Below are 22,400 nucleotides of genomic sequence, written 5' to 3'. Positions count from 1 at the left end.
GGTTTTTGATATAGAAAAAATACCAAACCGTTTTCGAAGACGAAACAGTCTCTAAATATAAACACAACTAAGTTATATAGTGTATTCTGTATTTATTGTTGTACATTCATCTACTTCAAAGTACAGTGTATTAAACATGATTTCTATGTAGTTTATTTGGTTATTACAGACTAAATTTAATATTGAAATGTCAATTTCTTCCATGAACCAATTATATATTGGCTTACACCGCAGATGGGGATACTACCATATTAAAAAAATAACAATTAATAAGTATTCAAAATTATTTATGATATTGGTCAAACATTTAGTTAACAAATAGCATTTTTCCATAACAAGACTATTGTAGAAGCTATATTACTACAACCACAGGCCCATTAAGGCTTAGTTATTTACCTGGGTAGGTTGGTTCCTACCCACCAAAGTGAGTAATAATTGTGTTCGTAAAACCAACTAACCCGGGTAGAGAATTAAGCCTGAACGGCCTATGAGATTACTTCCACGATGAATCAACCTACAGACGAAGCAACAACCTCACTGACAGTTGACTCTGTACTGCGTACCGTTATCTGCATGGTGACCGTATCTTGTAACGCAAGCCTAGCGCGCACCACGACATTATGTCCGCCCCGATAAACCCCTGCCATATATAACGAATGCGAGCTTTTGCCTTCCGGAACTTTCTCGGATCTCTCACATGGTTGCATGCCGAGGAAACTGATTACATTCTTCACAGCATCTGAAAATGATGAGTTGGTCAAAAATTAAGACGATGATACAGGGGTAAGGGTCCTGTTGGGATCCCGTGGCATACTCATCATTCACCCAATATAAACACCTAACAGTACACTTTGTTTGGTCCCGAAGGTGTACCATTAATGGGAGTTCTAGTATATCTGTGAGGCTGTGTGACGCAGTATGTTGGATGTATAAAATGGGTACCCGGTTAGGGATCAAGAAACAACTTTGCGCTGATTACTAGCTACATTATGGTTTGATCCAAAAAATGGCCAGTGTAATCATGTGCAGTGCAATGAGAGCTTGCTTATATGCGTTATCTAAGAATGAACTATTATTTTATGATCAATCTACTGCAACAAACCGAGTAAAAAACATGAATTAATTTTACCTTCAAGTGTCTTAGATGCAAGAGCATAGGTCTCTTCCACCTCATTCTCATCACCTATCTCATCCCAAGAAGCACCAAAATTAGGCTTCATAACCCTTTGCATATAATCTGATACCATCACTTCAAGATCTTCAAGCTGAAAAAATAAATTATAGTTAAATCTCATGTAGTAGGTGGAGCAAATTATTATCTAAAAATGTTACACATGCAAATATATTTAAAACAGAGATATTACTTGTATTCTTAACCTCTGTCAACACTATCAAACTAGTTCGAGAAAAAAGGGTGATGTACCCAAATATTGTGATATGACATCATCATGTCCATATGGGTACATCTCTTTTTTGTCACATAAAGTTTGATAGTGTAGACCAAGCGTAAGGTTTGTCTACATTATTTAACTAGTTTTAGAAAAAAAGTGTGATGTACCCAAATATGGTAGTGACATGACATCATCATGTCCATATATGGGCACATCACATTTTTTTTTGCACAGCGGTAGTGATAATAACACTTACAACATATTCGTCTTCATAACCATCATCATCTGGCTCTCCTGTTGTCGGGTCGCAATCCTTGACGAGAAATTTAAATGTATTGCTAAATGTGCAAGACACTGAAATATAAAAAACGTAAAATTTGTATTATAACAAGTGTATAACAACTGTGTATGTAAATAAATGTTAACTTTTTAGTTAAACCAGTTGACCAGTTGCGCCATCTCTCGTCTGATGTTCAGCTTTCTGCTGGTGTCCCCCTTTGTATGCTCGGGTCTGAACATCAGACAAGAGATGGCGCAATTCACCGAACTATGACGAATGACAGAACATCATGTCAACGTCATTTGCGTGACCAAGGCTACTGAAAGTAGCTGAAACGTAGCAAGTAAGTACTTGTCAATTGGTTTAACTAAAAAGTTAACATTATTTAATATCCATTTGAAACCAGATGAAATTGTTTGAGAACTGTGCATGTTGTTCTGTGTTGATTATATTTTAAGCATTGTATAGGAACATGACTTATGGTGGTCCTAGATAACTAAGTATGGTCTCTAAATAGAGGTGGACTGATCCCTACCTGACATTGGGTCATCTGGTATCTTAACAAGTGTATATGATGTTCCAGGTTGGTTATATTTTAAGCATTGTATAGGAACATGACTTATGGTGGTCCTAGATAACTAAGTATGGTCTCTAAATAGAGGTGGACTGATCCCTACCTGACATCGGGTCATCTGGTATCTTAACAAGTGTATATGTTGTTCTATGTTGATTATATTTTAAGCATGCTATAGGAACATGACTTAGGGTGGTCTTAGATAACTAAGTATGGTCTCTAAATAGAGGTTGACTGATCCCTACCGGACATTGGGTCTTCTGGTATCTTAACAAGTGTATATGTTGTTCTATGTTGATTATATTTTAAGCATTGTATAGGAACATGACTTAGGGTGGTCCTAGATAACTAAGTATGGTCTCTAAATAGAGGTTGACTGATCCCTACCGGACATTGGGTCTTCTGGTATCTTAACAAGTGTATATGTTGTTCCAGGTTGGTTGTATTTTAAGCATGGTATAGGAACATGACTTATCACTTCAAAATCATCCGACGGTTCCATCGCTACTGTAACATTTTCAAGCTGTTGGTCATTCAGTGTGTTTGTACAATCAAACTAGGGAAATAAAGTATAAAAGAAACGATTAATTACGACGAAACATGATGGTAACGCATATACGCACACACACAACAATGTTAAGACAGCTTAATGCATATACGCACACACACAACAATGTTAAGACAGCTTAATGCATATACGCACACACACAACAATGTCAAGACAGCTTAATGCATATACGCACACACACAACAATGTTAAGACAGCTTAACGCATATACGCACACACACAACAATTTTAAGACAGCTTAATGCATATACGCACACACACAACAATGTTAAGACAGCTTAATGCATATACGCACACACACACAACAATGTTAAGACAGCTTAATGCATATACACACACACACAACAATGTTAAGACAGCTTAACGCATATACGCACACACACAACAATGTTAAGACAGCTTAACGCATATACGCACACACACAACAATGTTAAGACAGCTTAATACATATACGCACACACACAACAATGTTAAGACAGCTTAACGCATATACGCACACACACAACAATGTTAAGACAGCTTAATTGAATTTTGAAAAATTCACATTTTCACCTTTTACACATATTGTATTATCTGTTCAGCAACATAGACCATACATTTTCACATATGTATCACATGTGGCACTCAGTATTATATTAAGTTTAGCTTAGGTATATGGCCTATGATATAGCCAGCACATGTGATGCATATAGGACACTGTATTATGGAATTTGCCTTACCTGGAATACAATATATTCAGCAAATGTGTGCTTGATGCAATTAACCACATATTCTGTTTCTGATTCTGTAAGTTCAGCCGGCGTTGATGAGGACTTGAACAGAGGTCCAAGGTCAGCAAACTCGGGTATAGCAGCCAGTTGACCTGTGAATGACACATCATATACAAATGCTGTATTAATGTTATGTCATGAATACACCCATGCAGGAGGTAAAATATACTTATACTACTATAGCTCCTATTGTTAAGGAGCTTGTGATTTGCGACCAATATCCAATGTATTTATTTGTTGCTGGTTCTAGTCAGGACATAGAAAGGAGAAAATGTGGTTAATAGAGAAAGAAAGCCCCCAACCAAAATATCTCATATACTCTCGTTTCCCAGACGTGCTTTGGGTCGTCGAGCATGGACCTATAAATTATTAAGAGTTTATATATTCCCATTTCTGTCAACGATAGTAATATAGCTTCGCGTGTGGTACTGCTTCCTAATGCTTATGTCCTCTGGGAATATAACTGCCTAAAGGAGCGGTGCAAAAAACATTTTGAAACGATACTTACCAGCATATATTTCTTGTCTGGAAGCTGCACTCTTCTCTTGGCCTTTGGCTGTGGTTGCCTTTTCTATAACATTGAACAAAAAAGATTCTGATTGAAAGAAATTAAATAAAAAATCAGGCATTTTGTTAGCCCTGTAGATAATAACATGATAACGAAAACTACATAAAATCAGTGCAAGATTACCTTGTATCTTTTGCTCTATCAGTGGTACAGCTTGTAGTGGGACGGTCTTCATGTCAAACGGTTTCTCGGTTGGCTCGATGGTGTAGTTGTGCAGAGCCCTCTCTAGTCCAGCAATAGACACGTTTAATCCTAACAAAAAAATAAATGCATGAATGACTGTCAGTCATTTTTGTGTGCAAACTGTTATTTGGTTGAAAGCCATTATGGCACAATGTTTGGAGAGCAGAGCATTATAGTGTATACTTACCATTCAAAATGTAAGCAGAGTTGAGTTGCTTCTGCTGCTCTTTGAGAACAGATAAGTAGAATGTGGCTCTATCTCTAACTTCATCATCTCCATCCAACAAACACCTATAAAAACGAGCAATTATTATTTGTATGTTGCATTTTACAAAGAGGAAAAAATTGGAACGTAGGTCAGTTTGTTTCAAAATGTATATAGTTTTCTTACCTTTCAAGAAGAACAGTGACACTGGGAAGTAAGCTCTCACAGTGAGCACCAAACTTAGCCAATGATGTAACAGCAGCTATGAACCAAAAGAAACCAAATAATGTAAAGAGGGGACAACTTAAGAAAGGCCAAAGGAACACTGGGAAGTAAGCTCTCACAGTGAGCACCAAACTTAGCCAATGATGTAACAGCAGCTATGAACCAAAAGAAACAAAATAATGTAAAGAGGGAACTTAAGAAAGGCCAAAGGAACCAACTTAAGGAGCGACAAGAACGTTTTTTAATATAATCAGTAAATCTCACCTGCTCGGATTGAAGCATTCTCAAGTATAACTCTGTTATAGATGAACCGAATGTACTTAGACGGTGATGACGTACGTGGCCCCTCACGGCCAAGCAGGTGCAAGATACGTGTTGCCAGCGACGTGTGTTCACAATCCTCAATGAACTCGCACAAATGGGCCAGCCCGTCCTCCTTGGCATCGGCATTCTCCTCCACAATAGACATGATTGTGTCCACAATACTTCTCTTATAGTCAAAACCACCCTAACAATAACAAATAAAATGTTATTATACAACATGTTATACTATAGGCAACAATATTGTAGTCGAGCTGTAGATTGCCTTCCAACACAAATGTCCAGGGTCAAATCCTGACATAGTGCCAGGGTTGTAACTCACAACTTTCAACTCTACTCCCAAAGCCTCAATTGAGACTTAATTTATAAGCACGATAAATTATAAAATAGTTCATCCATCCTGTAATTAGTGAGTTACTCGCTGTTGGATTAGTATAAAATAAAAAAAAAAATTAAATAATGTTGTGAGGTGGTTTCCCGATTAATCGTACGATCAAACGGTACTGGGTATGATCAACTAGCGTTCGTGTTCCCACCTAATCATCCATTCATAGATAGTCTATTCTAAGTAATAGACTAGCAAATTGTATAGCTAGCCCGTCAACCTTAGCATCTAATAATTCTCTTATACTCTCAACACACTAATGATAAAAATACAATTTTAGTATTCAATGTTATAGATAACAAATGATGAATATAATATGTTTTTCTTCTACCACATTGGACTAACAAAATCTACATCTAGCCCCACAGGCTAGTAAGTTTATTCTTACTTCATCCCGAAGCATGGAGGATAGGAAGTTCATCATCACTTTGTGTTTCTTGGGGAACTTCATGCAAAGAGACTTGATAGCCTCAACTACCACAATCTTAAACTCATCCGAGATCTCCGACATGAACGATGATATCTGCTTCATTAGACGATCGACACTGCTTTCGCTCCCAGTCTATTGAGATAGTTTTATTATTTATATTAAAATGCAATCAAATAAAATTTTGAATAAAATAAATGCAAGATATTTTGCTGCAAAATCATTATATTAAAACAGTAAATTTGGCTGAAACCTTAAGTACAACAATAACATAACTAACTTAGTGATAATATTAAAATAGAACCCCTGGTAAAGAGAAACTTCCTGATTAAAGTGTCCCTATATATTTATTTTTGTTAGTTTCACCAAAGAACTTATAACACAAGAATCTCCTGTTCGTCCGAAGCGCGTAACAATTTCGAAAGGCATTGTGGGATAGAATAGAGCTATGGGTGGCGCCATTGTGAGCCATGGAGTAGGGCGCCCGCATCAAATTAGAAAGTCAAAATCATAGAGGGGATCTGCTAATGCTCTAGAGGGGATAGAGTAATTGACTGAGGAGTAGGGCGCCCGCATCAAATTAGAAAGTCAAAATCATAGAGGGGATCCGCTAATACTCTAGGGGGGGTAGAGTAATTGACTTCCTAGTTTGGAGGGGGCGCTGCTCCATGCTGTGAAATGGCGTCGCCCAGTTTGACCTTTTAACCCTGTACTTCCGATACTGTGTTTTGAATGCAAATTGAAGAACAGGAGATTCTTGTGTTATAAGTTCTTTGGTTTCACGGGAAACTGATACCTTTAATAGGGGTGTCCCTTGATCTGGGGTGTCCCTTGATCTGGGGTGTCCCTTGATCTGGGGTGTCCCTTGATCTGGGGTGTCCCTTGATCTGGGGTGTCCCTTGATCTGGGGTGTCCCTTGATCTGGGGTGTCCCTTGATCTGGGGTGTCCCTTGATCTGGGGTGTCCCTTGATCTGGGGTGTCCCTTGATCTGGGGTGTCCCTTGATCTGGGGTGTCCCTTGATCTGGGGTGTCCTAAACAAACTTACCTTGAGTAAAGTGGTAATAGCCAGAGTAGCAATACTTCTGTTACTATCGGTGATTAGGTTCTCTAGGTCAAGATTACACGCAGTGACTGCTGCTGGGTGTGACATAGCAACCTGCCATGGTAACAATAAACAATTCATTAAATAACAAAAAATAATGTAGATCTACAGAAGTAGTATTGTTGTACTCAATATACTATACTCAATACTCTCTGGGGTGATGGAATAACAGAAAAAAGAAAATAAAAATTCTGTTCTAAGCTACAATCAAGAACAGGAATCTAACCTTATTTAGTGTTCTGGTAGCGGCATAACGCAACGTTGGCTTAGGTGAGCTGAGGAACAGTTGTAAGACAGACACAGCAGGGGCTAGCTCCCTAGCGGTCGTGTTCTTCATGTTCACAATAGCTTGGGCTGCTTCATATATAACCATCTATAAAAAAAAATATATTAGTGGATCTTATGAAATTACATACAATAGAATCAGTATTAACGGGAAACCTTTAAAACTCAACAAAATGTCTCTTTAATCCGGGTGTCCCTTTAATAGGGTTGGCCATAGTGTGTTTCCCTTTGTTTTTTCCATAGTAATATCGCAAGATTAAATCTACATGACCCTAACCAATGTACGCGATAACCAGACATGGTGACGGTTACAGATATTTATTATTTATTACTGTTGACTTGGTTTATTCCAAGCAACAACTTACCTCACTCTTGTGACGTAGACAGCTCTCAATGTAGTCAAACAAAGGTCCATCATGTCTACAAAATAAGAAAAAAAAAATTTAAATGAATTGAAAGATTTTGAATCATTAAAAGAGAGGTCAAATCTTCTGAATATTTATTCGTTCAAAATTACTCACCCATCGTCTTCTTCATTAAGTAGCTTAGACACAATACGAATCTAAACAAAAAATAGAAAGTTAGGAGATCATATTAGTCACTACTAATATACTTTGTTGGATATTTAAATAAACAAGATATATTTATAAATAAAGTTAAAAGTTGAATTATATTTTCGGCTCTCTGGCCACTACAGTCTTACCAGCAGGCAAGCAGCATAGGGGGACTTAAGAGAGTGCTTGGTGTACTTGGTGATCAACTTTGAGACGGCAAGACGGTCATTCTTTCTGATGTGGTAGAGCAGACCTAGAGCATGGTACTGCACCATAACGTTGTCACTGGACGCTGCTTCCGTAGCCTCATTCAACCACCTCTTTACTACATCATGGTTGCCCTTCATCAGATGCTAACAAATGCATATATAAATGAGTAAAAAGTACTATAAAAAAATAACTATAAAAAAAAAAATCTATACCATAATAGACAGCCGATATTTAAAGGCCACATATTAGGCTACATTATACATATAACAAAGGTTGATAAATAAATGAATTCAATTACAATAGAGCTCTTATTAAGAGGAGATCTACAGGACCTAACAAAGTGTCCCATAAAGCTCTTTTTGTCTACACTATCAAATTAGTTTGACAAAAAATGTGTGATGTGCTTAAATATGGTAGTGATATGACATCATTATGTCCATACATAAGCATATCACATTTTGTTGTCACATAAAGTTGGAAAGTGTAGACAGAGCTTTAGGTCTCAACTAAATAGGGATTGATTAGAAGGTATAACATACAGTGCCTGTGCCCTCTTAGTAGGGATGTACCAATGTACAAAAACCTAAAGACAGATTTTAATTTTGTCAAAAACATGAACACTTGGACGTCATTACATAACATTTACAGGGTACATTGTACAGTAGAACCTGTGTTTTACGTACCCTCGATTTTACGTACGCTTAAAATAACCGATGACGTCATCATTTTCTTACATTGAGGGCGCAATTTAACAACAACAAAGCACACAAAGCCACAATCATGGCTGTGTGAGGAATTCTGCTGTCTGTGGGACAAGCTACGCACGTGCATTCCCCCTAAAGCAGCGACTGTTTTTATTGATAGAAAACAATAATATTTTACACTTTATTTAAACATCGTACAGCCTGTATATACTGTACTTTTCTAGTTAGGCCTCACATCTTGCTAGGCCTGCTAGTCTGGCCTGAATAGTCTAGGCAAGGCCTAGGTCTAGCTAGTGACCACCTGCATACTGTACAGAAGTAGGCAAATACGGCTAGCTACGATCTCTACGTATTTGGGGGTCAATTTAAGGTCAACCTTGATTTTACGAATCCCTTGTTTTACGTACGCCTTTCGGTCCCGTACGTAAAATGGAGGTTCTACTGTACTATTAAAAAAGTTTGATAAATGGAGTGGTTCTATGGTATACTAAACAAGACATACTTTAATTTCATCAAAAACAAGAAAACTCGGACGTCATAATTATTAATAATTTTAATTAAAATGATAATTACCAATGAGGAAGCAAGAGCAGCGCTAGAGACGGCATGAACCTTGTCTACAATAGCTTGCTTCATGTAGCGCTCAATGGCCTGCAGCATGGTACACTGTAAAGATATATCAAATGTTATGGGTCAATAAATAGTGATGTTACAGTTGTGATCATAGTATGTCAGGTGTCGTTACATGATCCATGTCAGGTGTCCCTTTTTATTATAGTGTATCACGATGTGACGTCACAACAATAGAGGGCGCTGCATGGTTGCTAGCCAACCAAAAAATGCGTTCAGCGCTACTATGTTGATAAACAGTAAAGATCTGTATTTCTATCAAATTATGTACCATAGCTTGATTTTTTTTATTTTAACTGAATAACTTAACTTTAATTGAAGAATAAGTAGATTATTAAAAACAAATATTTAGTGATCTTTTGAAATTTTAGTTTGTTTTTATTGAAACTTATTAAGTTTTAAAATGACTACTTCAATAAGCCTATTCCAAACCATTGATGATCTTGGAGTCTCTCAGGCAGACTGAACGCATTTTTGGTTGCGCTAGCAACCACGCAACGCCACCTACCGTTGTGACGTCAGCAGCGTGATACTCTATAAGGGTGAAACAAATTGGGTATATGAGCTTTTCAAAGGCTCAGCCCCACCTAATCTTATAAGGATCTGATCAAGGCAATCTAACAACAGGACACTGAGCTCGCCTTGAAAAGATAGGAACTTATAACAGTCCTTTGATCTTATGTCTGGCTGCGACAAATACCAACAGTACTGTACTATGTACATATTCTCTGCAACGAGCGATGGTATGGAACTTATCGTGTTGCAGCCATGACAAACATTTGATCTCCGGAGCTCAGCATCCTGTTGTTAGATAGCCTTGATAGGGTCACTTATAATTTTAATTAGGCTGACTGTCAATAATACTAATTTCTTAGTGTGCAATCATTTTGACAGCGATAACAAAAACATTGGAATTTTGTGCAAAAATGTTGCTACGTAATTGCTTTGATTTCTGACCTCTATCAACAAGAAGGTAACTTACGTCAGTTATCTTGCACAAGGCTCTGATGGCAGGGGCTCTGTACGCATCTTCCTTGCCGGTCATGTCTTTTGTCAAGCTACTCGTCACAATGATCACATCTTCTGAGATAGTTGCCATTTCTTTGATCAGCAGGTACACCATACGACGAAGAGTCACCTGTTGATATCAATATATATATATATATAATTTAGACATTTAACATCAAATGTTATGTGATGTATGTGCCCAAATATATATACATGATGAATGATGTAATATCACTACCATATTTGGGAATATCACTATCATATTAATTGGGCAAATCAAATGTCAGCCACAGTGCAGCGACTATCTATTGAACCTTTATAATACTTATTACCCCATGGGATGAAATTTGATTTTAAGGCTTGGGACCGCTTTACTACTTACATCACTAGATTGGAAAAGTTTTGTCATAGCAAAAAAAGCCTCTGTTGCCTCGTTGGTTCCGATGTGTTCCCCTTGGTTAATCACGTACATGATCTTGGTTAAGGTATGACAGCAACGACGTGGGTTGATTGGCGTATCATTGAATGTTCGTGCCTGAAAGAAAACGTAACATAAAAATAATATTCATTATTATTTACATAATATATAATACAGTAATTAAAAACTTTATTTTGTTTGTACCAACTTACCTCTTGCAGCACGGTACTTTTGTCCAAACCTTGAAATGGATTGGAAGAGCCACCTGTATGATAAAATCAGACAATGTTCAAATCGGTGACAATAAGTTTGAATAATATTATTAAATATTTAAAAAAAGCCATCTAAAAATAAAATGCAGTACAGACAGAGATGCAATTGATTGTTGTATATGAATAATGGAATATGGAATAGCAAATATAATTTATAGGACTAGCCTATGTGTTGAATAACGAATGAATTTATAACTTTTGCGACATGACTAGTTAGGGGAATCCCTAGTTAGCTGGGCCTAAGCCTTATAAACAGGCTGGGAACGTGCAGACGGAAAGCATTTATTCACCCGTGGATTCCAAGCTCGAAACCGGTGTGAGAAGGCAAACCAACTGGCCTAGCCTGCTAGTTGATAAAAACAATTATACACTGAACTATAAACAATACAAATTGAAAAATCAAAGAAAAAAAAAACATACCATCTTCATCATCTTTCTTATCTCTTCGTAACATATGCATGGTTTCGCGTAATTTGATGAATTATACTAGCTAGGCTACACAATTTTGACTCCCTTCGTACGTGTCTTTTTACCCACACGGCAATAATAAGCCACGTCACTTTTGATCTCTGCGCAGGTGAACTACGCATTATGGTTCCCGGTTTCGGTAGAGTGGCGTTGGTATTTTTTGTGACAAGTTTGTATTTTAACAATAAATTTCATGATTTTTAAATTGACAAAACAATAGAAACTTGACTGATTTTGCAAGAACATGTCATATTGTATGCAGAAATTGTATTCCTGGTAGATGAATTGAAAGTCTATATCCGGCATAGGCCTAATAATAATATAAAATGACAATGTATATAGGTTCGTATACTGCACATTTATTGATCGAATGCAAATAAAACATACAACAATTTCCAATTATTAAAACGCTTTTATTATTTTTCTTTTTACAATACTTTACTGTAAGCAACATATTTTATTCATTTTATTTGACAAACTTTTTCATTCTATTTTAAGCATTTTATTTGACACTAACTTTTGTAATTCTATTTTCAGGTACCCCATGCATTGTTCCAGTAGAGCTTTTTGTAGAGTATGAATACCCTTCCAAATTATTCCCCCGCCCCAAAACAAATACGTAAATTTAAAAATAGTTAAATGATAATTTAGCAATAGCAGTATAGATTAATAAGTCATTGATTTACTAAAAAAAATACTGTAATTTAATGATTTAGAAAAAATTTATGAAAAAAAAAATTCATAAATTCATGATTCAATGTTTTAAAGCACAAAATGTAATAAAATTATTTTAAATAAAATATGACAGAGGGAGTGAGTCATGTCAATGTAAGTGTACTTATATGTACTAAATTATACAGGTCAAAGTTTACAAAACAATTACTGTATTATAAATATTAATACAGCAGAATCCTGTTTATCAGTAATTTTCGCCTAACAAAAATATGGTTTTAATTTTATTACAAGCATATTCATTTCAAAGCCACACTAACATATTTTTTTACACAACTATTTTTTAAAACAAAGCACCAGCTAATATTTACATTAATTTCAAGTTTACAATATATAAAAAAATGTATTTAATGTAGGTAATTAAAATTATGCCCAATAGAAACGGCTTTGAAATTTCTTCAATGTCTTTCCATAAATTATGTCAAATTTTTTGTCCTAATCTGGTCCTATTATTTATTCACTTTTTGTCAGACAGTCAGCTCAACAACTATTAAGCAATCAGCTGTTGATCTGTTCGGAAGTAGCTATTGGTAAAGTCAGCGTTCATAAGGTTCCTATCGTGCTTCTAGTGTAAAATTTTCTATCAGCAACAGTTTAACATGTCTTCCTTTAAGCTTGACCGTTGTGATGTTTGACCGCTTGTGATGCTTGACCACTTGTGATGCTTGATCGCTTGTGAAGCTTGAACACTCGTGTTGCTTAACCGCTTGTGATGCTTGAAAATGCTTGACCGCTTAAGTTGACCAAGATACTACATAGACAGATTGAGGTTGATGCATACTTTCATCTTCAGCTTATTTCATGTCTGTGTGGTGATGGTGTTGAAAAGGGGCTTTGATGCTCTCCTTGTGCAAAAGAGTCCCTTTCACCAACATGGTACCACAACAGTGGGTCTAATACTGATAGAACACTCGCACTGAACATTGTATCATTTGTCCACATTATCATAAACAAAGAACACTATACATGTTGACTAGAAGTTTATCTAATGGTAAAAATATACAAATTTTAAGAAAAGAATGTTCTAACATTCTGATAATGAAATATAAAGAGACACCTTCGAGACCAGGGCTGTACCTTAAATAGGGGTTGGGTGTAATATTTACCACATTGCTAAACTCCCCCCACCCCCTCATTCGTTTTATGGGAAATTCCCCCTTATTGGATTGTCCCCTTAATAGTGTCGCCCAAAGGAAGTGGTCTACTGTATATATAACCCACTGGGCTTCTACACTTGCACAGATTAATCATTTGTGTACATTTACATTACATCGTTTTTTCGATCTACCATCCCGAAAGTGACCTTAAAAGTTTCGTTATACAAACCTGATTGGTGTATGTGTACATCGCACTCTGTTGACCCGTTTGATCAGTCCCTATAAGATTGGTCGTATCTAAGAAAAAAATATTAATGATTAATTAAAAATGATAATCTGGCCTAGCGTTTCTATCAAAAATGCTGTCTACACTATCAAACTTGTTTGACAAAAAAACTGTGATGAGCACAAATATGGTAGTGATATGCCCAAATATAGTGATATGACATCATCAAGTCCAATATGAGCAAATTTATAATAAAACAAAAAACTAATTTAAATGAGAATGAGTTTTGTTAAACTTACTAAATTCTTCACTCATTTCTTCCATAATTGGTTGTTCTGCAGCAGTCATTCCACTGCTTTTCTCACCTTTTACAGACTAAAAAATAATTAATAATTTACTATATATATTTACTATTTCTGGAAAATATGGTTATACCGTATTACATTTGTATGCAATTTCTAGAGGTATGAACGGCACGCTAGTGATCTGGAGGTCGTCGGTTCGATTCCCACCCAGGAATTAAAAAAAATTAATATGTACTTATCATAAATAACAAGTAGAGCAAAAATCTGACCAATTTGTAATATATAATAATTAATTTGTAATATATAATAATTATTATGTAATTAATTATTACGAATATAATAAATTAGTTCTTACATCTCTGTATTTTTGAAGGTAAACTTTCAGAGGCTCAACGTAATTATCAAAGCCTAGATTTGACATGGCAAACAAGATGTCTTCACCGTTGATTGTCTTTCGTTTCTCTTGATGGCATCGTTCACTTGCTCTTACGAAGTGGTTAAGAAATTACAAGCAATTTTAAAAAACCGAACCAAATGTTTTAAAAAATATTTAAATGCTAAGATATTATCATTTTATATTGATATCAAAACAACCACCTTCTAAATCTAGCAATTAACTCTCCAAAACCAAGGACATTTGCTAAAGCTCTGAATTGATGTGACAAAAAAATGTGCTGTGCCCATATATGGACATATTTAAGCATATCACTACCATATTTGGGTACATCACACTTTTCTGTCACAATAGTTTGATAGTGTAGAGAGCGATTGAGTTTAGCAGAGGTTTCAAGAGCTTTGGTTGTGTACAACAACAAGTTTTAAATATTTTTATATATTTGATAATAAATGCTGTGCAAGCAGCGCATTCATTCAAATGAAAGGATACTCGCTGGTGATGAAACTGATGAACTCTGACACGCATTCTTGAACGCACTCTTTAGCTTCCTTAGAAATCTAGAAAAGACAAAATATATTACACTCCTATAGCTTCCTTAGAAATCTAGCAAAGACAAAATATACAGTATTACACTCCTTAACTTCCTTAGAAATCTAGCAAAAACAAAGTATATTACACACTCCTTAACTTCCTTAGAAACCTAGCAAAGACAAAATATATTACACACTCCTTAACTTCCTTAGAAACCTAGCAAAGACAAAATATATTACACACTCCTTAACTTCCTTAGAAATCTAGCAAAAACAAAATATATTACACACTCCTTAACTTCCTTAGAAACCTAGCAAAGACAAATATATTACACACTCCTTAACTTCCTTAGAAACCTAGCAAAGACAAAATATATTACACACTCCTTAACTTCCTTAGAAACCTAGTAAAGACAAAATATATTACACACTCCTTAACTTCCTTAGAAACCTAGCAAAGACAACATATATTACACTCCTTAACTTCCTTAGAAATCTAGCAAAGACAAAATATATTACCGCTCCTTAACTTCCTTAGAAACCTAGCAAAGACAACATATATTACACTCCTTAACTTCCTTAGAAATCTAGCAAAGACAAAATATATTACACACTCCTTAACTTCCTTAGAAACCTAGCAAAGACAAAATATATTACACACTCCTTAACTTCCTTAGAAACCTAGCAAAGACAAAATATACAGTATTACACTCCTTAACTTCCTTAGAAATCTAGCAAAGACAACATATATTACACACTCCTTAACTTCCTTAGAAACCTAGCAAAGACAACATATATTACACACTCCTTAACTTCCTTAGAAACCTAGCAAAGACAAAATATATTACACACTCCTTAACTTCCTTAGAAACCTAGCAAAGACAACATATATTACACACTCCTTAACTTCCTTAGAAACCTAGCAAAGACAACATATATTACACTCATTAACTTCCTTAGAAACCTAGCAAAGACAACATATATTACACACTCCTTAACTTCCTTAGAAACCTAGCAAAGACAACATATATTACACTCCTTAACTTCCTTAGAAACCTAGCAAAGACAACATATATTACACACTCCTTAACTTCCTTAGAAACCTAGCAAAGACAACATATATTACACACTCCTTAACTTCCTTAGAAACCTAGCAAAGACAACATTATATTACACTCCTTAACTTCCTTAGAAACCTAGCAAAGACAAAATACAATAGCGGTCTCCTGATAGGGATTTTCTAAGGGAGGGACTTCTACTATAGTAAAAAAAAATATTGTGTCCATACATTGTTCCTTTAAACATTACGTTATTTTGTCTACATCCTTCTAAAATATATACATACAACATTGTTTTTTTTTCATCTGGTTGGAATTCATAGAAAATGTAGAACTGTATGTTAGAACTATATGAATAATTTACCTTTCCATTGGGCGGTATGGAAGTCTTCATTATTCTTGCAACATTAGCAATTGGTAGAAACCGATCCTGTTCTCTTAGCGGTGGATACTGTTTCTCTGTCGTTTCCTCATCCAAGGTGTGCACGGATATAGTATCATCACCATTGTTACCTGTTACAGCTTATGAAAATTATTATTGAGTATCAGTGGAGTTAACAGCCAAAAAATGATGGGAGGGGGGAGGGGGTAATAATGTGAAGCACTTAAGAGGCTTTGTGCATTTAGTGGTATAAAAGAACGACATATTATTATTGAAATAAAAACGAGGAAACGAGTAAGAAAAACTGGACTCCATGGGGTGGGGAACTCTATGACACTTGGACAAACAAACTAGGTGTTTTGAATAATTAGGCTTTGTTTTATCAAATGTTTTGTTGTTAAACTAAATTGTGGCATGAAAATTTGTGAAAATAAAGCTATTTTGCTATTTTATTTTGAGGAAACTCTGTCTACACTATCAAACCTTATGTGAAGTGCCCATATATAGACATGACTATCACTACCACATTGGGCATATCACTACCATTATGTGGGAACATCACACATTTTTGTCACATAAAGTTTGATAGTGTAGTCATAGCTTTATATACCTTCAGCATTCTGGTAGATTCCTGCAGCAGCAGTTGCCAGTGCGTAGTCACCAGAAATTCCAAGAACTTGACTACTATCATTTGATTGTTCAGAAGACTCCATATTGGCTTTCTTCAGTAAAAAAAATAAAAAAAACATTGTATACTTTGTGCTTTCTACATTTAGAGTAGAGCCTAAAAAGGAAGATATAAACTTGGAATATTTCTGTCTGTTTCTTATTGATTATAAATGTGTGCAGAGAAAAAAAAATTGATACAAGACATTTTTCGCAATTTAAAAATCATGCTATACACAATGTACACAAATATTATTACTAGGTAGGCCCACTAAATGCTTGGTTCCCACTGGGGTGCAATGCAAGCGATGGATTATCTAAACTGTTGCTTGTCATTGGTCAACTCTCTTGTGTTGCGCTTATGTGCAAGCTTAATTTATTATTAGGCTTTATTTTACCGAGTAGGTAGGACTATTCTGTTATTCAATTGTCCTACTCAGACTTACAATACAATAATCAGATTATTATTAATAATAATATTATTATAAAAAAAATATATGTTATAATTGATGCTTTAAAATGCATTATTAATAATATATTAAATTATTTATTTAAATTATTATTATTTATATTAATTATTAAAATAAAATGCACAAGATTAAACAAAGATTAGTACACCCGCACATATAGGCCTACGCTGTATTTTTAAATCATAGTTTTGTAGTGAGTCCAGGCCTAGGTACGGTAGCCTCCTACAATTTACAAGGCCTCTAGCCTACAACTACTACTAGGCCTAGGTAGGCCTAGGCCTCAGTCAAAGCCTACTCATTCATTAGGCTAGGTAGTTGGTTGGGCTGCACAGCTACCAACAGGCGGCGGAGAAGGACAAACAAAGAGACATTGCTCAGCTCTTCAAAATGGCGTTGGTATTTTTCCTACAATTAAGGTAAATTCATCAAACAAAAGAAGCAAAATTGATAGTTAAATCCATCCCGCGGACTCTTTAAAACCACAGAAAATAAATCCATAAAACTATTGGTCCAATACTTACAGTCTCTGGGCCTAGAGGACAACACTGGTTGGTTGAGATTCGGCAGTCTTTTCAGGGCTCGATAGGGCCGATAACCAGTAAAAACGCACGGTTTTCTTCGCTGTTCAGTGGTTGGTGAGCTGATGACTTACAATCAAAGATACTATAGCGCCACGAAGTGGCGCAAGATAGGGAACTCCTATCTCTTATACACTGCGCATGAGTGAAATTCCATGGGCAGCCATTCCGGCAAGCAAGTTACGCGATCACATACCCCGGAAGTGTATAATAAACCATTGAACCACATCCACGTGTGACGTGTTATTGTTTGTTCGGGAAGTTTTCTCGTGTTGTATTGGGTAAATTGTAGTGGTAAGTTTTTAGAATATATATTTTTTTGTTAGTAAACATTAACAAAATTATTAAATTGTTGTTTAAATTTAGTTCAGGCAGGCGTTTCTGCGCAATCCGATCTAGGGCCTAGTACTAGTAGTAGTAGGCCTGGGCATATTTAATGCCGAATACTAGGCCTAGTTTAGTTAGTATGATTAATAAAAAAAAGTCTGGGAGGATGAATGATATTGATTGGCGTCTTGATGATAGATGGATCAAACAAGGCTTGGATGGATGGAAGATTAAGAAAAAAACTGAAGCTGTTCGGGAATTAGGAATTTTTAATAAAAATGTACAAGACAATATAGCGTTTTATTAATAATAACATTAACAGAAATAATTAAATGTAATGAAATCAAAAATCGTGAGGATGTTGTTATTGTTGTTAATTTGTCGTTGTCTTGCTTTACATGTTTGTTTGTCTTGTTTTGTTTCTGTTTGTTTAAACTCCAATATGATTACAATTTCTTAACTGGCTACCCGTCACAAGTTTTTTTGGAGGGAAACCTCCAAATGTTATTACTTTCTGGGTGTTGCCTCTTAATTATGTATATTTAAATTGTTATTTTGTTTACTTTGAAATGATAAGAAATAAATGTTATTATGAATGAATGAATTGTTTGTTTTTTTTATTTAATAAATTTAAATTATAAATTTGATCCTCATATTTATTTTGTTCTTCATCTTTATTTGAAAAATATTTAGTTAATTAATGTAAACATTTTTGAATACTTACAATTATTAATAAATAGTATATTGACTTTTGTTTTGAATTTAAAAATGTATAGTATTTTAAAATACTATAATAAGTAATCAAATGATTATGTAACAGTTCGAAAAGTGACCTAATAATTTAATGATATATTTTTCCCTATTTCAGAAAGATATAAGTCTGTCATCATACTGTAAAATTGAGAAGATAGATGATTGAGTGCAAAGTGGTATTTTACACAAGAATTAAATACAAAGGCCAGAACTGATGGACAATTATATTTCAATAGTAATAATAGTTTATATTTTTGATTCTTGAAAAGGAGCAGTATCCTATGGGATTACAAATAAAATCACTATTTTCACACACCTCATACTTTTAAGTGAAAGGAAATAACCAGAATTCAGTTATTATCAGTACTGTTGTTTAGGCCTATTGGCTTCTTTTGTAATACAAGAAATCAAAATAATAGAATTTTCCTTGTATTTAAGAAGGCTAAAACCATACATTCGTAATTTATTTATTGAGTGTATTTAATTATTCCATCATTATTTATTAATATTGTATAAAGTGAGATTTTTCAGTATTTTTATTGCATTTTAATCCTGTCTGTAATATTGAAAGTTGAGCTAATAAAAGTGGGTTGAAAAGAACAAATTATGAATATGAATTTTTAAAATTAATATTTAATACTTTTACTTTTTTGAAATTAAAAAAATGTAACAATTGTTTTTGTATCTAGTAATGTTTGTACAGTATACTACAGTTGTGGCAGATCGTAGTAAAATTCCCCTTGCAATGAAATAACTTTGTAGGCCTGAAGCACACAAAATAGAAAGAGAGGGTCCGAACAGGGGAAAGAACATCCCCCTGCCCATTAATTTTTTTTTTTTTTAAATTAAAAAGACAGTTTTGGACAATATATTTGGCAATTATTACAATTCATCTCCAAAAAAATGCTTCTCTCGCACATAAACTAAGCCATCATCCCAGCCTAGGCCAAACGCGGCCGACCTTGGGCGTGAAGTGCGTAGCATCGCGCTGCGCCCCGCGACACTATTTATAACTATGCCTCAACCGACTGCCTACAAAATTCGTCCTCCATACAGTCAGTGTTTATTCTGTAGCCGTTTGAGGTTGGACAGTGATATACGCATATGTAAGTGTAATATCAAATGGAGTAAATTTATATAATCGAATTTTATATAGATGTTCTTTCATTTTGACGCGAAAGATAAAATAAAGTCGTACTGTTTATCGCGTAGATGTAAATCCTATTTGTTTTCATTGATTTGGTGGCGTGCCGCATTGCCTACTGGGTAATCCGCTTGCCGGAATGGCTGCCCATGGAATTATCATTTTTCGAGCGTCAGTTCCATATCTTGCGCCACTACGTGGCGCTATACGATCTTTGCTTACAATAGCCATTCGCGACTCAGATGACAAGATACACATTATGGCTGACGTCACACTTCCTTTGCCCAATGAGAGAGGTCAGACATATTCGGGAAGTTTTCTCTGATCTTTTTTTCTTATCTCAACACATGATTTCCTCTCATCAATCAATTTATATAATATAATTAAATAAATTAATACAATATTATTTAAAAAATTAATACTGTATTAATTGTTTATGCAATATATTCATATATTAAATTATTATTAATAGCTAAGTATTGAATGATAAACAGGGCTGCAAATTAAGGGGTATTTGGTCGCATTTGCGACCTAATTTTTCTGTTTGCGACTAAAGAAACAGAATAGGTCGCGCATGGCGCGACAAGATCGTCTGCTTGTGCGAGTTGTTTCAAATTGAAGTTAGGTGTGTTTTCCCTATTTCAAACACTGTGTTGTAATTTAATCTCTCTACTACGGAAGGCTCAGGAGTTTCCACTAGTCACCGCCGGCGCAAAGGAGTTAGGTTCATTCAAGCGTACAAAGCCCCTAAACATTTTACACTCGTTGTGATTGGAAGTTCGTCCATTTATTGCATGCTGCCTTACCCAATCACACAAAAGGACACCAAACACACAGCACAGTGTGACGCGCGGACGACACAAACCTCGTGGAAAATCACCTCCGTTTTAAAGAAGGAATATAAAAAAACAATTGTACCGCCGTACACAGAAGTTAGCCAGGGCGGGCGCGGCAGATACAAAGGATTGTCGCCGCGCAGCCATCAGCATTTTTAGGCAGTATAATATATATAATAATATCTATTCATTATATAGATTAAACAGCAGTATTATTTATCGGTAGATTTAATACTTTATTCCAGATTCTGATTATCGAAAATTATATATCAGAGAAAATACCGCAACTTTCCTACGAAGTAGCTTCGTAGATAAAACAGGCTACGTTGTTGGCTTTGTAGGTTACATTGTTTGGCTTCGTTAGTAACCTCAATAAACAACCTCACGATGTTCTTAGTAAGTAACAAGGTGTGAAAATTATTATTTGATGTGTTAATTTTGACTGGCGGAGGAGGACCAATTTGTACATTACTAAGAAATATATAATATAATATTTTTTATTCGTAGATGTTTCATTCGTGTGTTTTTTTACTCTCAGCGGCGAATATAAATTTCCCACAATGTAAACGTAGAGACACGATCCAACACAATGAACTATGCCAACTAATAAAAATAATATAGCGAACGTCCAGTCGATCCAAAAACATATGCAAACAAAAATATCGTAAAAAATTCATTCTAAATATAGTATCAGAACAGGGAGTTGTAAAATAAGACTCCCTGATCAGAACGTTCAATCGGTCGCTCAAAAAGACTGCCGACAGAAGACCGTAATTAATACAGACCTAGTTTTTTGGTCACATGTCATGAAATGCGATACTCTGTGTTTTACCACCGCAAACCTCTCGCGTGGCTACAAAACAGAGTACAGTACTTGTACCTGAATTTTGCGTCACATGAAACGTAATACAGCTCTAAACTGTTCCCACGATTCGCACGTTTTTCCCCTCCAAATTCTGGTCGGGCCTTTTATCGTAATATAATAATTTACAAAGGCCTATGTTAAATCTTCATGGAATATATATTTATTTTGCATATATTTTGTTGGTGTCCTAGCCAAGGTGTTGTTGTTTTTATAATTCGCTAAAAACCAAGGTAGGGTTGAATGGCCGGATTGAATCATGTAGGCCGCCGAAACTCTCTCTGCGTGAGTTGAGGGCCTCGGGGTCCGATGTCGTCTCGTCGGCGGATGTCCTGTCAAATTAGGACAATCGATGTGTAGGGCGGCTACAAAAATTAACGTCTTCTAGGATTTTAATTAGCCAACAATACATGTTTGTTTCCATTGTTCATGCTCCTATTAAAGGCGATGACATTGGTGTATCGACGCATAGATATTATCATAAACA

The 22,400-nt window shown here is 35.4% G+C and overlaps 2 protein-coding genes across 3 annotated transcripts; both read right to left on the bottom strand.

The window, feature by feature from the left end:
* Nucleotides 1-87: 87 nt before the first annotated feature.
* Nucleotides 88-11,619, bottom strand: LOC140058876 (coatomer subunit gamma-2-like). The gene is made up of 21 exons (XM_072104643.1): nt 11,503-11,619; nt 11,023-11,075; nt 10,775-10,927; nt 10,367-10,522; nt 9,328-9,420; nt 7,990-8,193; nt 7,808-7,848; nt 7,652-7,706; nt 7,228-7,374; nt 6,945-7,055; nt 5,859-6,032; nt 5,029-5,272; nt 4,726-4,801; nt 4,522-4,625; nt 4,275-4,403; nt 4,092-4,154; nt 3,533-3,675; nt 2,633-2,801; nt 1,648-1,745; nt 1,130-1,265; nt 88-739 (listed from the first exon to the last, which is right to left on the bottom strand). The coding sequence occupies exons 1-21, from the start codon at nt 11,540-11,542 to the stop codon at nt 510-512; spliced, it is 2,619 nt and encodes an 872-aa protein (XP_071960744.1). The 5' UTR covers nt 11,543-11,619; the 3' UTR covers nt 88-509.
* Nucleotides 11,620-11,950: 331 nt separating this feature from the next.
* Nucleotides 11,951-18,076, bottom strand: LOC140059094 (uncharacterized). 2 transcript variants are annotated; one of them, XM_072104932.1, is made up of 8 exons: nt 17,935-18,076; nt 16,888-16,999; nt 16,260-16,408; nt 14,797-14,864; nt 14,266-14,395; nt 13,905-13,980; nt 13,609-13,676; nt 11,951-13,267 (listed from the first exon to the last, which is right to left on the bottom strand). In XM_072104932.1, exons 2-8 carry the CDS (start codon nt 16,988-16,990, stop codon nt 13,256-13,258), a joined length of 606 nt encoding a protein of 201 aa, XP_071961033.1. In that variant the 5' UTR covers nt 16,991-16,999; nt 17,935-18,076; the 3' UTR covers nt 11,951-13,255. The 2 variants fall into 2 exon arrangements, with proteins under 2 accessions (XP_071961033.1, XP_071961032.1); XM_072104931.1 differs by having other exon boundaries at nt 16,260-16,417; nt 17,935-18,075.
* Between the last annotated feature and the right edge of the window lie 4,324 nt (nt 18,077-22,400).

Source organism: Antedon mediterranea, chromosome 9 (assembly GCF_964355755.1).
Source record: "Antedon mediterranea chromosome 9, ecAntMedi1.1, whole genome shotgun sequence".
Taxonomy (NCBI): Eukaryota; Metazoa; Echinodermata; class Crinoidea; order Comatulida; family Antedonidae; genus Antedon; species Antedon mediterranea.
Note: the sequence above shows the minus strand (reverse complement) of the source record. Positions and strands in the feature narration are given on the sequence as shown.